This window comes from Dipodomys merriami, unplaced genomic scaffold (genome assembly GCF_024711535.1).
Source record: "Dipodomys merriami isolate MVZ:Mamm:240054 unplaced genomic scaffold, mDipMer1.0.p SCAF_143, whole genome shotgun sequence".
Lineage (NCBI taxonomy): Eukaryota > Metazoa > Chordata > Mammalia > Rodentia > Heteromyidae > Dipodomys > Dipodomys merriami.
This window is the reverse complement of record NW_027202749.1, coordinates 1068621-1085312: the sequence shown is the minus strand read 5'-3', so window position 1 is coordinate 1085312 and position 16692 is coordinate 1068621. Positions and strand designations below refer to the sequence as shown.

The window sequence follows — 16692 nt, the reverse complement described above, 5'->3', positions numbered from 1 at the left end:
GGTTGAGTGCTAGCCTTGAGCAAAATAGCTCAGGGACAGTGTCCAGGCCTGATTTCAAGCCCCAGGACCAAAAAACAAACAAAACGGAAAAAAAAAAAAAACTATTTTGTAACTTGTGGGCAGGGCAAACTTAGGAAAGGGGAGAAGGAAATTAAGGGAAAGTGAAGGGGTAGGGGAAAAATAAAAAAATTAAAAAAGAAAGTGAAGGAAGGAGTGATATTATCCAAGACAGAGAAAGGTACACATTACCTGAATTATGAAATGGTAACCTGTTCATATAACACCTCAATAACACTAACATTCTGGTTTTGTTTTTTTTTTTTAAATGAACTAGCTACTCAGGAGGCTGAGATCTAAGGATCCCAGTTTGGAGCCAGTACATGCAGGCAAGTCTGTAAGACTCTTATCTCCAATTAACCACCAGAAAACTGGAAGTGGCTCTGTGGCTCAAAGTAGTACAACACTAGCCTTGAGCAGAAAAGCTCAATGACAGTGCCCGGGCCCTGAGTGCAAGCTCCATCCATGACTGACCAAAACACACACACACAAAAAAAAAACAAAAACAAAAAACTATGGAACTTGTGGGCAAGGGTGGGGGGGGAAACTGAGGAAAAGCAAAGCAAAGGGTGACATTGTCCAAAAGGAACTGTACTGATCACCTAATCTCTGTACAACACCTTAAGAATAATTACATTTAGGGCTGGGAAGGTGGCTCAGCGGTAGAGCGCTTGCCTTGCATGCATGAGGCCCTGGGTTTGATTCCTCAGTACCACATAAGCAAAAAGACAAAAAAAAAAAAAAAAAGCCGGAAGTGGCGCTGTGGCTCAAGTGGTAGAGCGTTAGCCTTGAGCTGAAGAGCTGAGGGATAGCACCCAGGCCCAGAGTTCAGGCCCCATGACTGGACCCAAAAAAAAAAAAAAAGGAATAATTACATTTAGGGGCTGGGAAGGTGGCTCAGTGGTAGAGCACTTGCCTTGCATGCATGAGGCCCTGGGTTCAATTCCCCAGCACCACATAAGCAAAAAGAAAAAAAGCCGGAAGTGGTGCTGTGGCTCAAGTGGTAGAGCGCTAGCCTTGAGCTAAAGAGCTGAGGGACAGCGCCCAGGCCCAGAGTTCAGGCCCACGACCGGACCAAAAAAAAACAAAACAAAAAAGAATAATTACATTTAGCCGGGCGCTGGTGGTTCATGCCTGTAATCCTAGCTAATCAGGAGACTAAGATCTGAGGATCGAGGTTCAAAGCCAGCCTGGGCAGGAAAGTCTGTGGGGCTTAAACTCTGGGCCTGAATGCTGTCCCTGAGCTCTTCAGCTCAAGGCAAGCACTCTACCAGTTGAGCCACAGCACCACTTCTGGTTCTCTGGTGGTTCATTAGAGATAAGAGTCTCATGGACTTTTCAGCCCAGGCTGGCTTTGAACCTCGATCCTCATCTCAGCCTCCTGAGTAGCTAGGACGACAGGTGTGAGCCACCAGCACCCGGCCTACATTTTCAATTTCATTAGATATTGCCAAATTTCTCTCCAAAACAGGTGTGGTAAATGACCCTCTACCAACATTCTATAAGAATTACCTTCTTGCTCCTTTTCATAACTCCCCGGTAGCTCCCGGTCCAACACTGCTTACCTGGTGGCTGCAAAGCCAAAGGGCACCCTGTACCCTCAGTATGAAGTTTCCCAATAATGGGTCAAGCAATACCTTTTTTTTTTTTTTGGGTCCGGTCGTGGGGCCTGAACTCTGGGCCTGGGCGCTGTCCCTCAGCTCTTCAGCTCAAGGCAAGTGCTCTACCACTTAAGCCACAGCGCCACTTCTGGCCTTTTTTCTTTGTCTTTTTGCTTATGTGGTGCTGAGGAATCAAACCCAGAGCCTCAGGCATGCAAGGCAAGTGCTCTACCACTGAGCCACCTTCCCAGCCCCAAGCAATACCTTTTTGTGTACTAAATCTCCCTCTCTCTTTTGGGTGGTGTCAGTCCTAAGGCTTGAACTCAGGGCCTGAGCACTGTCTCTGACCCTTTTCACTCAATGTATGTGCTCTACTGAAGCCACAGCAACAGTTCTGGTTTTCTGGCAGTTAATTGGAGATAAGCTTGTCTAGCACGCATGAAGCCCCAGGTTCAATTCCTCAGTATATCATAAACAGAAAAAGTCCAAAATGGCACTGTGGCTCAAATGGTGGAGTGAACAAAAGAAGTCCCTTGAGCAAAAGAAGCCCAGGCCCAGCCGGGCGCTGGTGCCTCACGCCTGTAATCCTAGCTACTCAGGAGGCTGAGATCTGAGGATCGCGGTTCAAAGCCAGCCCGGGCAGGAGAGACCGTGAGACTCCTATCTCCAATAAACCACCAGAAAATCGGAAGTGGCGCTGTAGCTCAAGTGGTAGAGTGCTCGCCTTGAGCTGAAGAGCTGAGGGACAGCGCCCAGGCCCGGAGTTCAAGCCCCATGACCGACAAAAAAAAAAAGAAGCCCAGGCCCTGAGTTCAAGCCCTAGGACTGGACAAAAAAAAAAAAAAAACCTCACAGACTTTCCTGCCCAGCCTAGCTCTGAACCTTGATCCTTACATCTCAGTCTCTTAGGATTACACGCATGAGCCACCAAGGCCCAGCTTGTCCCTCAATTCTTTTTCAATTGTTCATGGTGTTCTTAGCACATAAGTTTTCATTTAAACGGCTCCTTACAAATTTTGTAAGTTTTACTTATTCAACAGATCCTCTCTCCCAAGAATAAAGCTATTTATTCTCCCTTGGGGGCTGAGTTTTTAAATCATCTCAGCACCCCTCCAAACAACCAACCACTGCGCAGACTGGCTATAGTTCTGTCATGAATTCCCACAGTGCTCAAGAGTTTGCTCCTGGGTGAAGTCCCTGTCATGAATGTCACTGTTTTAGTAACTGAGTTTTCCGTATCTAGTCCACCAGGCAGTTCCTCAAGCCCAGCTTCTCTTCAAATGTGACTAAATGAATATCCAGCCATCAGTGCACACTACTTTTGGGGGAGTTTATTATTACTGCACTGAATTTGTAGACTGAAATAGAAGGAACAAAGATCTTCACAATACTGAAATGCCTGCATCTGAATACATCTCTATTTAGGTCTGGCAACATGTCACTTATCTCCAAAGTCAGATTCAATAGGACTGTTGTCCAAGCCCTTGCTTTTTCTATTTTATATCAATGTTAATGTTAGCACTGCATTTCATCCTTCTTGCAGTACTTGTATATACACTGATTTCATTGTCAGTCTTCAATATAGGAAATCGGACTTCCTATACGTTCTCCAGTTTTCCACATAGACATCTGCAAATAATAACAGCTTGCTTGCTTTCCAACTATGCCTCTCTTTTTATTTTACTACACTTGCTGGTATTTCCAATGTAACTTTTAGTAAGTGGTAAACAAGGCAGAATGTCTTATGATTTTGATGAAAATGCTTCTGCCACATCATCAATAAGTAGGATTTTTGCTGAAAAGGTTCTGAGAGATACCATTCAAGGATTAAGAAAGTCCTTTTAACAATTTGTCCCATGAAGGTTAGAATGTGTTTGTGACCTTAACTAAGTATCACTATCTCACAATACTGTGAAATTTGTGAAATTTATGTAATCACTTAATCACAATAAAAAAAATTGCTACAAAAACAATAGTACTGGGCAGAACGAATACCCACAAACAGCCAAGACCCTACCCCTATCCCAGCTGTCGCCTTCCTGTCTTCCTCATCTGTCTCTGAATCACAATCTCCTAGCTTCAGCACCCAGAACCCCTCCATCAATTTAAACATTCTGTATGTTATATGATCTCTACTCCCCAAGCCCCAGTTACTGATTCATCCAGTTCAATAAATCTTGGCTCAGTTAAAAAATAAATAATAATAATAATAATAGGGGGAAAAAAGAAAGTCCTTTTATACTTTATTTATTTTTTATTTTTTTACTTTTTTTTGGGTCCGGTCGTGGGGCCTGAACTCTGGGCCTGGGCGCTGTCCCTCAGCTCAGCTCAAGGCTAGCACTCTACCACTTAAGCCACAGCGCCATGTCCAGCTTTTTTCTTTTTGCTTATGTGGTGCTGAGAATCGAACCCAGGGCCTCATGCATGCAAGGCAAGCGCTCTACCACTGAGCCAACTTCCCAGCCCTATACTTTCTTTTATAGAAAGTATAAGAGTTCAGAGCATCTTGGGCTACATAGGGAGACTACGTTGAAGACAAAACAAACCCATACAGTTCATTTTTGCTTTCAGACAGGATCTTACATGCTCACTCAGAGCTTGTCTAAGACCACAGCCCTCCAATCCATGAAGCCTGCACAGTTGAAATTACAGGTGTAATCATATAATCAACACACTCAGCTATTAAAGAAGATAAAGTCTTGTTAAGTTTTCTGAGGGCTAGTCTCGAATTATGATCCTCACAATTGCTGTCTCCCAAGTAGCTGGGATTATGGACATAAACCACAGCATGTGCCCAGACACTATTTCTTTCTTTCTTTTTTTTTTTTTTTTTTTTGGTCGGTCGTGGGGCTTGAACTCTGGGCTTAGGCGCTGTCCCTGCGCTCTTGAGCTCAAGGTGAGCGCTCCACTGCCTGAGCCACAGCACCACTTCCGGTTTTCTAGTGGTTTATTGGAGATAAAAGTCTCATGGACTTTCCTGCCCAGGCTGGCTTTGAACCTGATTCTCAGATCTCAGCCTCCTCAGTAGCTAGGATTACAGGCATGAGCCACCAGCACCTGGCTCTGAACACTATTTCTTATTGGTACCTTTAATCATGATCTGGATTTGGACTTCTAAACAGAAATTCCCAAGAAAGGAAAATTAAAAACCATATAAAAAGTCTTTTAAGTCCTAGACTATAACCCACTCAATTCAAAGTAAGTTACTATGACCCAAAATGGATAGCCTCAACTCCTTATGATGGAATTGAGCCTTTCTTATCTTATCAACAGATCATGGATTTTATGAAAATAAAGAATATTTAAGTGCTTTAATCACTGACATATTACTGTTTATTTTTGTGGTACCAAGGAATCTTACTGTAGGCCTCATGTATGCTGGTCAAGCACTCTACCACTAAGCCACATTCCCAACCCATGTTTGTTTTTTGTTCAATCATGGGGCTTGAACTCAGGGCCTGGGTGCTGACCCTGAGCTCTTTTTACTCAAAGCTAGCTCTACCACTTTGAGCCACAGTTCCACTTCCAGTTTTCTGGTGGTTAAACTGGAGCTAAGAGTCTCACAGACTTTCCTTCCCAGGCTGGCTCTGAACTGCAATCCTCAGATCTCAACTGCCAGAGTAGGATTACAAGTGTGAGCGACCAACACCCAGCCCATGTTCTTTTAAGTATCATGGAGCTATGGCCCAAGTGGCAGAGCATTAAGCCTTGAGCAAAGAAATTTAGGGACAACTCCCAGACCCTGAGTTCAAGCTCTGGGATTGGCATAAAAATAGTAAGTATCATGGAAATAAATCTTCCACAGACTCAGTGCTAATGAATACATCAGCTCATACATGTACGTGCCCCAAACTAGAAGCTCTGGAGCAGCCTGCTGGAGAAAATACTGCCAGAGCTGGATGTCAAGGATAAGATCATGGCAAAGAGTAATCCATTGAAACTCACTTCCCTATCTCTGCTATCTTCTTAACCACTTGAGAGGAAATGGGTAGCAACTCAGAAGTACACAGACAAATAAGTATGCTGGGCACTGGTGGCTCACACCTATAATCCTAGCTACCCAGCAGGCTGAGAGCTTAAGCTTGCGGTTCAAAGCTAGCCTAGGCAGGAAAGTCCGTGAAACTCTTATCTCCAATAAACCACTAGAAAACCAGAAGTGGCGCTGTGGCTCAAGTGGTACGGCACTAGACTTGAGCTGAAGAGCTGAGGGACAGCGCCCAGGCCCAGTGTTCAAGCCCCACAACGACCAAAAAAAAAAAAAAAAAAAAAGGACAAATAAGTGTCTTTGTTCCCAGGGGTTAGAATGATATTCCCCAACAGAACTTACTAGACCTAAAATCAATATACAAGAGTCACTGCAGGCTGCGGAGGGACCAGTGACAAAACACCGAAGGCCTACTGGGATGTTCCCCAAATTTGGAAATGGTGGCATCAGAGTACTGACCTCGTCCCTGTGCTTCTGACAGAAAACCAGAAACTGGGAAGCCGAGTCTCCCCTCCTGCTCCGCGGGGCAGAGGGCGTGGCTTTCTTCCTTCCGGGAGGTGAGCCTACTCCTCTCTTGGGGTCAGCCTCCGCCAACTTTTGAGGAGTACTCTTTTCGGTGCCAGGGTCACTCTCTTGGTTCTCTGCGGAGCTGGATCTCTTCCCTCTCCGCCTTCTCTTCATGGGCACACCTTCTTCTCTCACAGACTTGGCATCAACAGCAGCCTCTTCAACGGCCCCTGACGAGTCTGCCCCTCCTCCCAAAGGCTCGGCAGCAACCCCAGCCTCTGTAGCTACTTGAGGATTGAGGCGCAGCTGACCCCCCACATAGAGAAAGGTGAACTTGGCTTTCCGTTCTTCTACTGACATGCTTGCAGCTTCTTCTGCCTGGACAATGCCCATTTCCCACTGGGACCTCAATTTCCCTGAAATAGGTTTCAACAGCTAAACAGAAAACATAGGAAATTTCATTACACAAATATAAAATTTAACTCACTTAAAGGATACTTTTTTTATCTTCAGTTACATTTAGAAATAAAAAACAATAAATCACCAAAGGATAGGCAATGAATACATGTTTATAGATATATATCTGTGTCTATAGCACAAATTTAAATAAAGCATATAATTTTAAGAAAAAAATCAGAAATCAATTCTAATTGATAAACAACTATTTTAGTTCAAAACAAATAGCACAATAAAAATTAATATGTTAATCTAAAAATATACCAAAGAAACTCTATCACCTTAATTTTCTCAGCTTTGGTGGGAGCCTGCTTAGCACTTTCCTGACACAATTTCTCAAACTGCCCTTCTCCTTCAAAGGCCACTAGGCTCTTCTCAAATATCCAGGCTCTTTCTGGAGCATCACCGAAGAACTGCACGTGATACTGGCGTGCACTTTTTTTCTGACCTAATTTTTGAAAATAAAACGTTAAAACGTAGCATTAGAATTTAGGATGAAATTTGACAACTCTATTGTTGCTCTGAAGTTGACTCAGTAAAACAACTACAGTTCATTTTCTTTTTCTTTTTTTTTTTTTGCCAGTCCTGGGCTTGAACTCTAGGTCTGGGCGCTGTCCCTCAGCTCTTCAGCTCAAGGCAAGCACTGTACCACTTGAGCCACAGCGCCACTTCTGGCTTTTTCTGCTTATGTGGTGCTGAGGAATCGAACCCAGGGCCTCATGCATGCAAGGCAAGCACTCTACCACTGAGCCACCTTCCCAGCCCCTGAAGTTCATTTTCTTAACCATAAAAACGCACCCTAACTTCGTGTGTGTGCCCACATATCTCCCCCCCCCCCCCCCCCGCTTCCCGCCAAGTTCTAAAGCTTGAACTGGGTGCTGCCCTAAGCTTTGTGCTGGATCTCTGCTTCTAGCTTTTTTTTTCAGTGGTTAATTGGAGCTAAGAGTTTCACAGACGTTCTTGCAAGCTGGCTTCTAACCAGATCCTCTTATCTCAGCCTCCTGAATACCTAAGCTCAAATCTAACTAGAAAAGAAGTCAACTCAAGCTACTTCATCTCCTCCCTCTAGAGGTCCTCAAGACTTCAACATGCATCAACCAAGAAATACCACGTTCATCATCCGATTTAGGGGACTGTAACTCCTTTGTACCTTTGCACGCTACTTAGTAATCAGGATTTTAAAAAAAAAGAGGGCTGGGAAGGTGGCTCAGTGGTAGAGTGCTTGCCTTGCATGCATGAGGCCCTGGGTTCCATTCCTCAGCACCACATAAGCAGAAAAAGCTGGAAGTGGTGCTGTGACTCAAGTGGTAGAGCACTAGTGTGAGCTGAAGAACTGAGGTACAGAGTTCAAGCCCCACTACTGACCAAAAAGAAACAGAAACAAAAACAAAAACAAGTAAGTAAGTTCTGGACAGGCTCTGCAAAAGATTCCAAATGGAGAAGCACACTGTTCTGTATGAAAAGAGAACAAAGGAAAAGAAATAGCTATTAAAATCTTTCAAATACCACTAGGCACTGATGCCTATAATTCTAGCTAAATCCAAAGGCTGAGATCTGAAGATCATGGTTCAAAGCTAGACCTAGCAGAAAACTCCATGAAATTCTTTTTGTTGGTGGTGGTGGCGGTGGTGGTCATGGGGCTGGAACTCTGGGCCTGGACACTGTTCCTCAGCATTTCAGATCAAGGCGAGTGCTCTACCACTTGAGCCACAGCGCCACTTCTGGGTTTTCTGATAGTTTATTGGAGATAAAAGTCTCAAGCCAGGCACCAGTGGTTGACATCTGTAATCCTAGCCACTCAGGAGGCTGAGATCTGAGGATTGAGGTTCAAAGCCAGGCTGGGCAGGAAAGTCTGTGAGATTCTTATCTCCACTAAACCACTCAGAAAAACAGAAGTGACACAGTGGCTCAACAGGTAGAGCGCTAGCCTTGAGCTGAAGAGCTGAGGGACTGTTCAAGCCCAGAGTTCAAGCTTCATGACTAACAAAAAAAAGGTCTCACACAGACTTCCCTGCCCAGACTGGCTTTGAACTGTGATCCTCAATCTCAGTCTCCGGAGTAGCTAGGATTACAGGCATGAACCACCAGCCCCCAGCTACCAGGAAATTCTTATCTCTGTGATTAACCAACAAAAAGCTGGAAGTGGAGGGAGGTATAGGCTCAAGTAATAGAATACTAGCCTTGAGAGAAAAAGATAAGGGAAAGTGTTCTGGCCCTGAATTGAATTCAAGCCCCAATATTGGCACCAAAAAAAAAGAGACAGGAATAGAAAAGACATAGAATGGTACAGTACTACAACAAAGACCAAAAACTATGGATGCTAAAAAGCATAGAGTAACATCTTTAAAATGCTGAAATAGGTTATATTCTCAATGTAAGATTCCTTACTCCAAAAAGCCATTAATCAAGTGTGAGGATAATATACCCTCTGAAGTACAAGGACTCAAATCTACCTCCCATATAAATTTTTGAGGATGGTACAAATGTACTCCAGGATTAGAGTTGTAGCTTAATGATAAAGCACTTGTCCAGTATGTGGGAGGCTTTGGGTTCAATCACCAACAAAATAAAAATAGTGTATGCCAGTAAAGAAGGAGAGATAACAAACAACACAGCTCAAAATTTCAGGGCAAATGATTAAAAGCCAGCAACCCAGAGCAGGCAACAGGAAAGAGCACTAGAAGAGAAGTTTAAACAGAAAGAATAAGTCTCAGTCACAAGGAAAAAAGGTTGAAAGGTATGTTCCATTATTATTTTTATAGAAGAAAACTACTACATAAATAGGGAAAAAAACATATCACAGGAAGATGAAAACTTGAAAAAAGGTACCAGTGGCTTATGCCTATAATCCTAGCTACTCTGGAAACTAAGATATGAGGACCACAGTTCAAAGCCAGCCCAGGCGTACAAAAGTCCGTGAGACTCTTAATTCCAATAAACTACCAAAAAATCCAGAAGTGGAGCTGTAACTCAAGTGATAGAATGCTATCCTTGGGCGAAAAAAGCTCAGGGACAGCGTCCAGGCCCTGCGTTCAAGCCCCAGGACCAACACCAGTAATAATGATAATGATTATAATGTAACAACTCCAAGGAAAGCCAAAAAAATGTTCAAGGAAAATGTAGGGTGATAAAAACACTTTCCTAGCTAGCTAGTATGCAGTTACAACTCAGGCCCTAGGTTTGATCCTCAATACTACAAAAAAAGAGGGGCTGGGAAGTTGGCTCAGTGGTAGAGCGCTTGCCTTGCATGCCTGAGGCCCTGGGTTCAATTCCTCAGCACCACATAAGCAAAAAGAAAAAAGCCGGAAGTGGAGCTGTGGCTCAAGTGGTAGAACGCTAGCCTTGAGCTGAAGAACTGAGGGACAGCGCCCAGGCCCAGAGTTCAGGCCCCATGACCGGACCCAAAAAAAAAAAAAAAAATTACAAAAAAGAAATGTGTATGTATGTGTACACACAATTATACCAAACAACTTGACTTTTCACTGAATATGTAAGACAGTAAAAAAATATGTAAATAATTATCTTAGATTTAATGAAATTGTGACAATTATATAAAGAGAATAGGGAGAGCTGGGTATGCCACACATGCCTTTAATCCCAGCACTTGAGGGGCTAAGGCAGAAGGATCAAGACTTTGAGGCCAACTGGGCTACATAGCATGATTCTTTCAATAAACAAAGAGAGAACTGGAAGTGGAGGTATTGCCTAAAGTGAACAAAAAAGCCAAGTGAGGGTGCAAGGCCACACACACACACACACACACACACACACACACACACACACACACACACACACACACACACACACACACACACACACACACACACACACACACACACACACACACACACACACACACACACACACACACACACACACACACACGAAGGAAAAAGGAAATGAAGAATTCAATCTTTTCCTAATAAAAAGTTAAAATGACTAAGTAAGCAATCAAAAATTACCATTTGAAACGTGAATGTTTAAAGATTTAAAAATAATTACCTTTGGGGAATGAATGGGAAGATAGGGCACAATTTTAATTCTTAATCTTTCAATATAATTTTCTAGAATAGTTTGTTTATTAGAGTTTTAAAAATATTTTGTTAGTATAAGGGTGATGTACAGAAGGATTACATGAAATGGGTACATTTCTTTTTTTGGCCATGGGGCTTGAATTCAGGGACTGGGTGCTGTCCTTGAGCTTTGTTTTTTTTTTTTTTATGTTTTTTCTTTTTGCTCAAGAAAATAGTGCTCCACCAACTTTGAGCCACAGCTCCACTTCTGTCTTCTGGGAGTTAATTGGAGATGCAAGTCTCACGGACTTTCCTGCTGGTTTTCAACCAGATCTCACCCTCCTGAGTAGCTAGGATTATAGGCATACACCCCTGGTACTTTAGGATTTCTTTAGAAATATGCAAACTTACCTTGAAAATACTTGAAATTCAAGAATATGTCAAGGGATTAGTGATTTGTTTCATTACTTTAATCCTCTAAATTTTTCTTATGAATGAAAATGAAGCTGGGCGCTGGTGTTGACACCTCTAATCCTAGCTCCTCAGGAGGCCAAGATCTGAGGACTGTGGTTTAAAGCCAGACTCTTTTTTTTATTTTTGGGTCGGGTCGTGGGGCCTGAACTCTGGGCCTGGGCGCTGTCCCTCAGCTCTTCAGCTCAAGGCTAGCGCTCTACCACTTGAGCCACAGCGCCACTTTGGCTTTTTTCTTTTTGCTTATGTGGTGCTGAGGAATCGAACCCAGGGCCTCAGGCATGCAAGGCAAGCACTCTACCACTGAACCACCTTCCCAGCCCAAAAGTTACTTTTTTTGAAGTTCTTTAATACTTAGTATATTTCTAAGAAAAGCTTAATTTTTCCTCCTCTGTGAGTGTATTTGGTCAAAGTAAGTGGTAAAAATCTTGCTATTCCATTTTAATCATACAATTAATCAGTTAGTAATCCTCTCTTTCTCTGCCATCCTCTGAACATGCTTGTCACTAACATTCTGCACTACCTGTACCTTCTAAGAGAGCCTGGCCTTCTCTAACAATCCTGAGCCCAACTGCCTCCCCGTCACAACTCATCATGGCTGGCATGCTAAGCCAATTGTCTCTCTGGATTCGGGGGAGCTTGCTGAGTTGACAACAGCTGATGATGCACACAGAATGGATTACACGAGCTAGAGCTCCAGGAAGGAAGAGACATCATAAAGATGGTGTCTGCAGAAGAACAGAACACTGGGGCAACATCACAAAGACAAAAGACCACACAGTTCTCTGAGAAGCAAAGAACATGAATCATCATGCTAAAGTTTCTGTCCCTGGAGAGCACTACAGCCTTAAAAATGGTAAAGCAAAGTTGACAGAACAGTAGAAGATGGCAAATCCATTATCCTAATGGAAAATTTTAACACAGCTTCTCCAAAACTGGAGAAAAGACATGGTGATAGACTATGCAGACAAATGAGGTGGAAGTGAGAGATCTGCCATTTTAGATAGCTGAGAAAGCAGCAATTCATCAGGCATACGCACACCCAAACACACACACTGCTACACCAGGGCTGGGGGTGATACATACAGGTTCATTCCCTACCAAAGGAGGACAAATGCTAGTCAACCAGCTCTTCTTTCAGTCTAGATGCCTTGTTTTTGCTACACTTTGGGGGGATTCCCCTCATCCTGGCAAAGACATTGAAAGTCTCCCAGGGAAACAGATGAACCGAGGCCAGAGACTCCTCTTCTGCTCAAGTCCTAAGGAATACAAACCCCCAACAGAGGTCCAGCAATCCTCGGGACAAGAGACCAGGACAGGACACAGGCAGGGCACTTGGTTCCTCATCTTGAACCCAGCCCTTCCAGTCCGTAACTGTCAGGAGGTAACAGTTGTACCTTATTCCTCACAGCCACGTGCTCCACAGCCAGACAAGAGGCTGTGGACTCAGGCCCAAGTGAGAGGAAACACTGTTGCTGTGTGAGCTCTGTGGCTCTAGCCAAAGATCAGAAGGCACAGTTCATGCATACAGGCATGAGGGCCACACAGTCTGACTGGTCAGACATACCAGGCCAGAGTATCAGCCTAGTCTGGCCAAGGCTTCAGATGCTCACACTTCCTTATTCTGTATGTGACACATCTCATCTTCTTCAAATCATATCCAAACTTTATATACACAGTTTCCAGAACCAAATGTAGTGATACATGCTTATAATCTTAGCACTTGGGGAAACTGAGGCAGGAACACCAAGTTCAAAGCCAGCATAAGCTACATAGCCAGTTTAAGACCATCCTAGACCACATATTGAGGCCCTGTCTAAAAAATAATGAAGAATGAGGGAACAAAGGAAAATGTACTCATCACCTGACTTGGGTAATTGTAATCCCTTTGTACATCGCCGTTAAAACAATAATAAATTAATTTAAAAATATGGAAATAAGCCAGGCAGTGGTAGCTCACACCTGTAATCCTAGCTACTCAGGAGGCTGAGATTTGAGGATCACAGTTCAAAGCCAGCCCTACAGCCCAGGCAGGAAAGTCTGTGAAACTCTTATCTCCAATAAACCACTAGAAAACTGGAAGTGGCACTGTGGCTCAACTGGTACAGCACACGCGTTGAGCTGAAGAGCTGAGGGACAGCGCCCAGGCCCAGAGTTCAAGCCGACCCAAAAAATAAAATAAGTAAATAAATAAATAATAAAAATAAATAAAAATAACCACTAATTAATAAAAATAAATAGTAATAAAGGACTGGGGAAGGCAAAATGCTTGCCTAACATTCACAAGGCCTTGGGTTCAATCCCCAGTACCACAAGAAATAAACAGGGGGTTGAGGAAGATCAGGAAGAAGGAAAGAAATGATGAAGGGAGCTAGGCGCCGGTGGCTCACGCCTGTCATCCCAGCTACTCAAGAGGCTGAGATCTGAGGATCACGGTTCAAAGCCAGCCTGGCAGCAAAGTCCATGAAACTCTTATTTCCAATAAACCACCAGAAAACCAGAAGTGGTGCTGTAGCTCAAGTGGTAGAATGCTCGCCTTGAGCTGAAGAGCTGAGGGACAGTGCCCAGACCCCGAGTTCAAGCCCATGAACAACAACAAAAAAAAAAAAAAAAAAAAGAAAATGATGAAGGGTGACTATCAAAACATACTGTCACTATACATAAAGATGGCATAAGAAAGTAGTTAAACAATAGGGAGTGGGAAAGGTGGAGAAAAAGAAAGCAATTAGAGGACATTATCCTGATTAAAATATTAATATATGGGTCAGGAGCCAGTGACTCAGGCCAGTAATCTTAGCTACAAAAGAGGTAAAGATTTGAAGGATCACTGCTGGAAACCAGGCTGGCCAGAAAAGTCCATGAGATTCTATCTGCAACGCTAGGAGCATGGCTCAAGTAGTGCAGTGCCAGCCAAGAAAACAAAGCTAAGCAAGTGCAAGGCTCTGAGTTCAAATTATAGGATAGACACATATATACACATACGTAAAATTCTCTTGTAAAAAACCCCTCAGTAGAGGCTGGGAAGGTGGCTCAGTGGTAGAGCGCTTGCTTTGAATGCATGAGGCCCTGGGTTCGATTCCTCAGCACCACATAAGCAAAAAGAAAAAAGCCGGAAGTGGCACTGTGGCTCAAGTGGTAGAGCACTAGCCTTGAGCTGAAGAGCTGAGGGACAGCACCCAAGCCCAGAATTCAGGACCCACGACCGTACCCCCCCCCAAAAAAAAAAACTCAGTAAAATTAAATATACACTAAAAAAGAAAATGATGGGGGACTAAAGTAAGCTCTGTTGGGAAGTATCAGTGGCAGGGGCAAGAGTGTCTATAAGTACTTTATACGCATGTATGAAAATAAAACAATGAAACTAGTTGAAATCACTCTAAGTGGAAGGAGATAGGGAGAGTGATAAAAAGAGGTAAAGTTGATGGGGCACATTGTAGGCATGTGTGGAAATGTTACAAAGAAAACCACCCTTGCACAACTATATATGCTAATTAAAAAATGTTTAGCAATCAGATGCCCTATAATCAATGAGTGGATCCAAAAAATGTGGTATCTATACACAATGGAATTTTACGCAGCCACTGAAAGAACAACATTACGTCATTTGCAGGGAAATGGATGAACCTAGAGAAACCATGCTAAATGAGGTAATAGAGGCCAGGGAGACAAATGGCACATGTCTTCTCTCATATGTGGAAGCTGGATCTGAAGTATACTGGGGCTGGGAAGGTGAAGCCCTGGGTTCGATTCTTCAATACCATATAAACAAAAAAAGCTGGAAGTGGTGCTGTGAATCAAGTGGGAGAGGGCTAGCCTTGGGCCCAGGCCCTGTGTTATATCTGAACCAGTCACCCACCTTAGGTGCAACTACAATAATGACTATAGCAGGTCCACTTAGGGGGATGGGAGAAAGAAGCCTGGTGATAAGACGCATTAGATACAAAGGTAGAAGTGCAAAACCTGATCATTAAAAAAAAAAAAAAAAAAACAAGGCAGTACCTTTAAGTTTGGTATAGTTGTGAAGAAGTGGGTCAGCGGACACCATGCAAGGCCACCAGGGGTAACCAGATACTTTGGACCACACTAAATCACCCACGTTGTACTTCAAAAAGTGCTCCTTGTCTCTGCCAGTGTTAGGACAGGATTCTTTCTTAACTGAAATCTGGAAGTAAACAAAAGACAAACATTGACATCCAATAACTACCTCTAAACATAGCTTTTCACCCACCTATAAGACCAAGGAGTAATCAGGCTGAAAGTTCAAAGTACACAGGGAGGGCTGAATATCACTTAGGGATAAGAGCATTTGCCTACATGCTCAAGACCCTGAGTTCAATCCCATGCACTACAAAAAAACACAAAAGCAAGCCGGGCACCGGTGGCTCACGCCCGTAATCCTAGCTACTGAGGAGGCTGAGATCTGAGGATCACGGTTCAAAGCCAGCCAAGGCAGAAAAGTCCGTGAGACTCTTATCTCCAATAAACCACTAGAAAACCGGAAGTGGTACTGTGGCTCAAGCAGTAGAGTGCTTGCCTTGAGCTAAAGAGCACAGGGTTAGCGCCCAGGCCCAGAGTTCAGGCCCCACAACTGACAAAGATTGGGATTGGGGGGAAGGGGGGAGGCTGGGAAGGGATGTGAAGGGTAAACCAAAGGAGGAGGGTGCAATGCTTGGTAAGAAATGTACGCATTATCCTGCCCATGTAATTGTAACCCCTCTGTACAGTATGTTCACAAATAAAATAAAATTAAATTAAAAAAAAAAACACAAAAGCAAACCATCCAAGAATCCAAGAGTATGTTCCCCTTACTATCCTTTATATCCTAGCCTCAATGTCACTTCATCACAATTGCTGACCCCAAAAAGGTCCACACCATGTCTAGTGAGTGTTCAACATTACAAAAGTCTCTCTGTAAATTGATTTCCTTAACTTGGTAGATGGCCTTCAACCGTGTTTTATTCTCAGAACCCCAAATCTACACTGGCCCTGACCCCGGCCACTTACCTGATGCTCACTCTTTCAAGGCCCATGAAGACACCCTGTGCTGAGTGAGGCAGGGCCCCCCGTCATGTTCTGAGTGCTAAGAGTACTGTAAGCCTTAGGTCTCCCCATCTCTGGAACACAGGGAGATTTTTTTTGGGGGGGGGAGGTCCGGTCGTGGGGCCTGAACTCTGGGCCTGGGCGCTGTCCCTCAGCTCTTCAGCTCAAGGCTAACGCCCTACCACTTGAGCCACAGCGCCACTTCCGGTTTTTTCTTTTTGCTTATGTGGTGCTGAGGAATCGAACCCAGGGCCTCAGGCATGCAAGGCAAGTGCTCTACCACTGAGCCACTTTCCCAGCCCCTATAGGCAGGTTTTGAAGACGAATATTCTCCCAAAGGGCAAATCTTTGTGAAGTCACTCTGGATTCTGCTCTCTTTGGAAGCACAGCTCAGACCTCCTCAGGTATCTGTGCCAATCCTCAAGGAGGCAGCTATCTGCAGGACCGCTGTCTGAGGCCTCCGAGTGGCCAGCAGTGTAAGCAGGAAGGACAGAGGCAGCACATCTGCATGATATAGCTCTGCTTCCAGGTGTGTGATGGCACAGAGTTAAGTCTCACAGTG

At 43.9% G+C, this 16692-nt stretch overlaps 1 protein-coding gene across 5 annotated transcripts in view; it reads right to left on the bottom strand.

Annotated features, from left to right (window-relative positions):
• Positions 1–16692, bottom strand: part of Nsd2 (nuclear receptor binding SET domain protein 2) — an 86841-nt gene that overhangs the window by 44581 nt on the left and 25568 nt on the right. For all 5 annotated transcript variants that reach the window (XM_070021680.1, XM_070021684.1, XM_070021685.1 and 2 more), the window contains exons 3-5: positions 15090–15252; positions 6888–7054; positions 6103–6585 (exon numbers count right to left, since the gene is read on the bottom strand). In XM_070021680.1, the coding sequence (XP_069877781.1) occupies positions 6103–6585; positions 6888–7054; positions 15090–15252 (813 nt within the window). The remainder of the gene's footprint in view (positions 1–6102; positions 6586–6887; positions 7055–15089; positions 15253–16692) is intronic.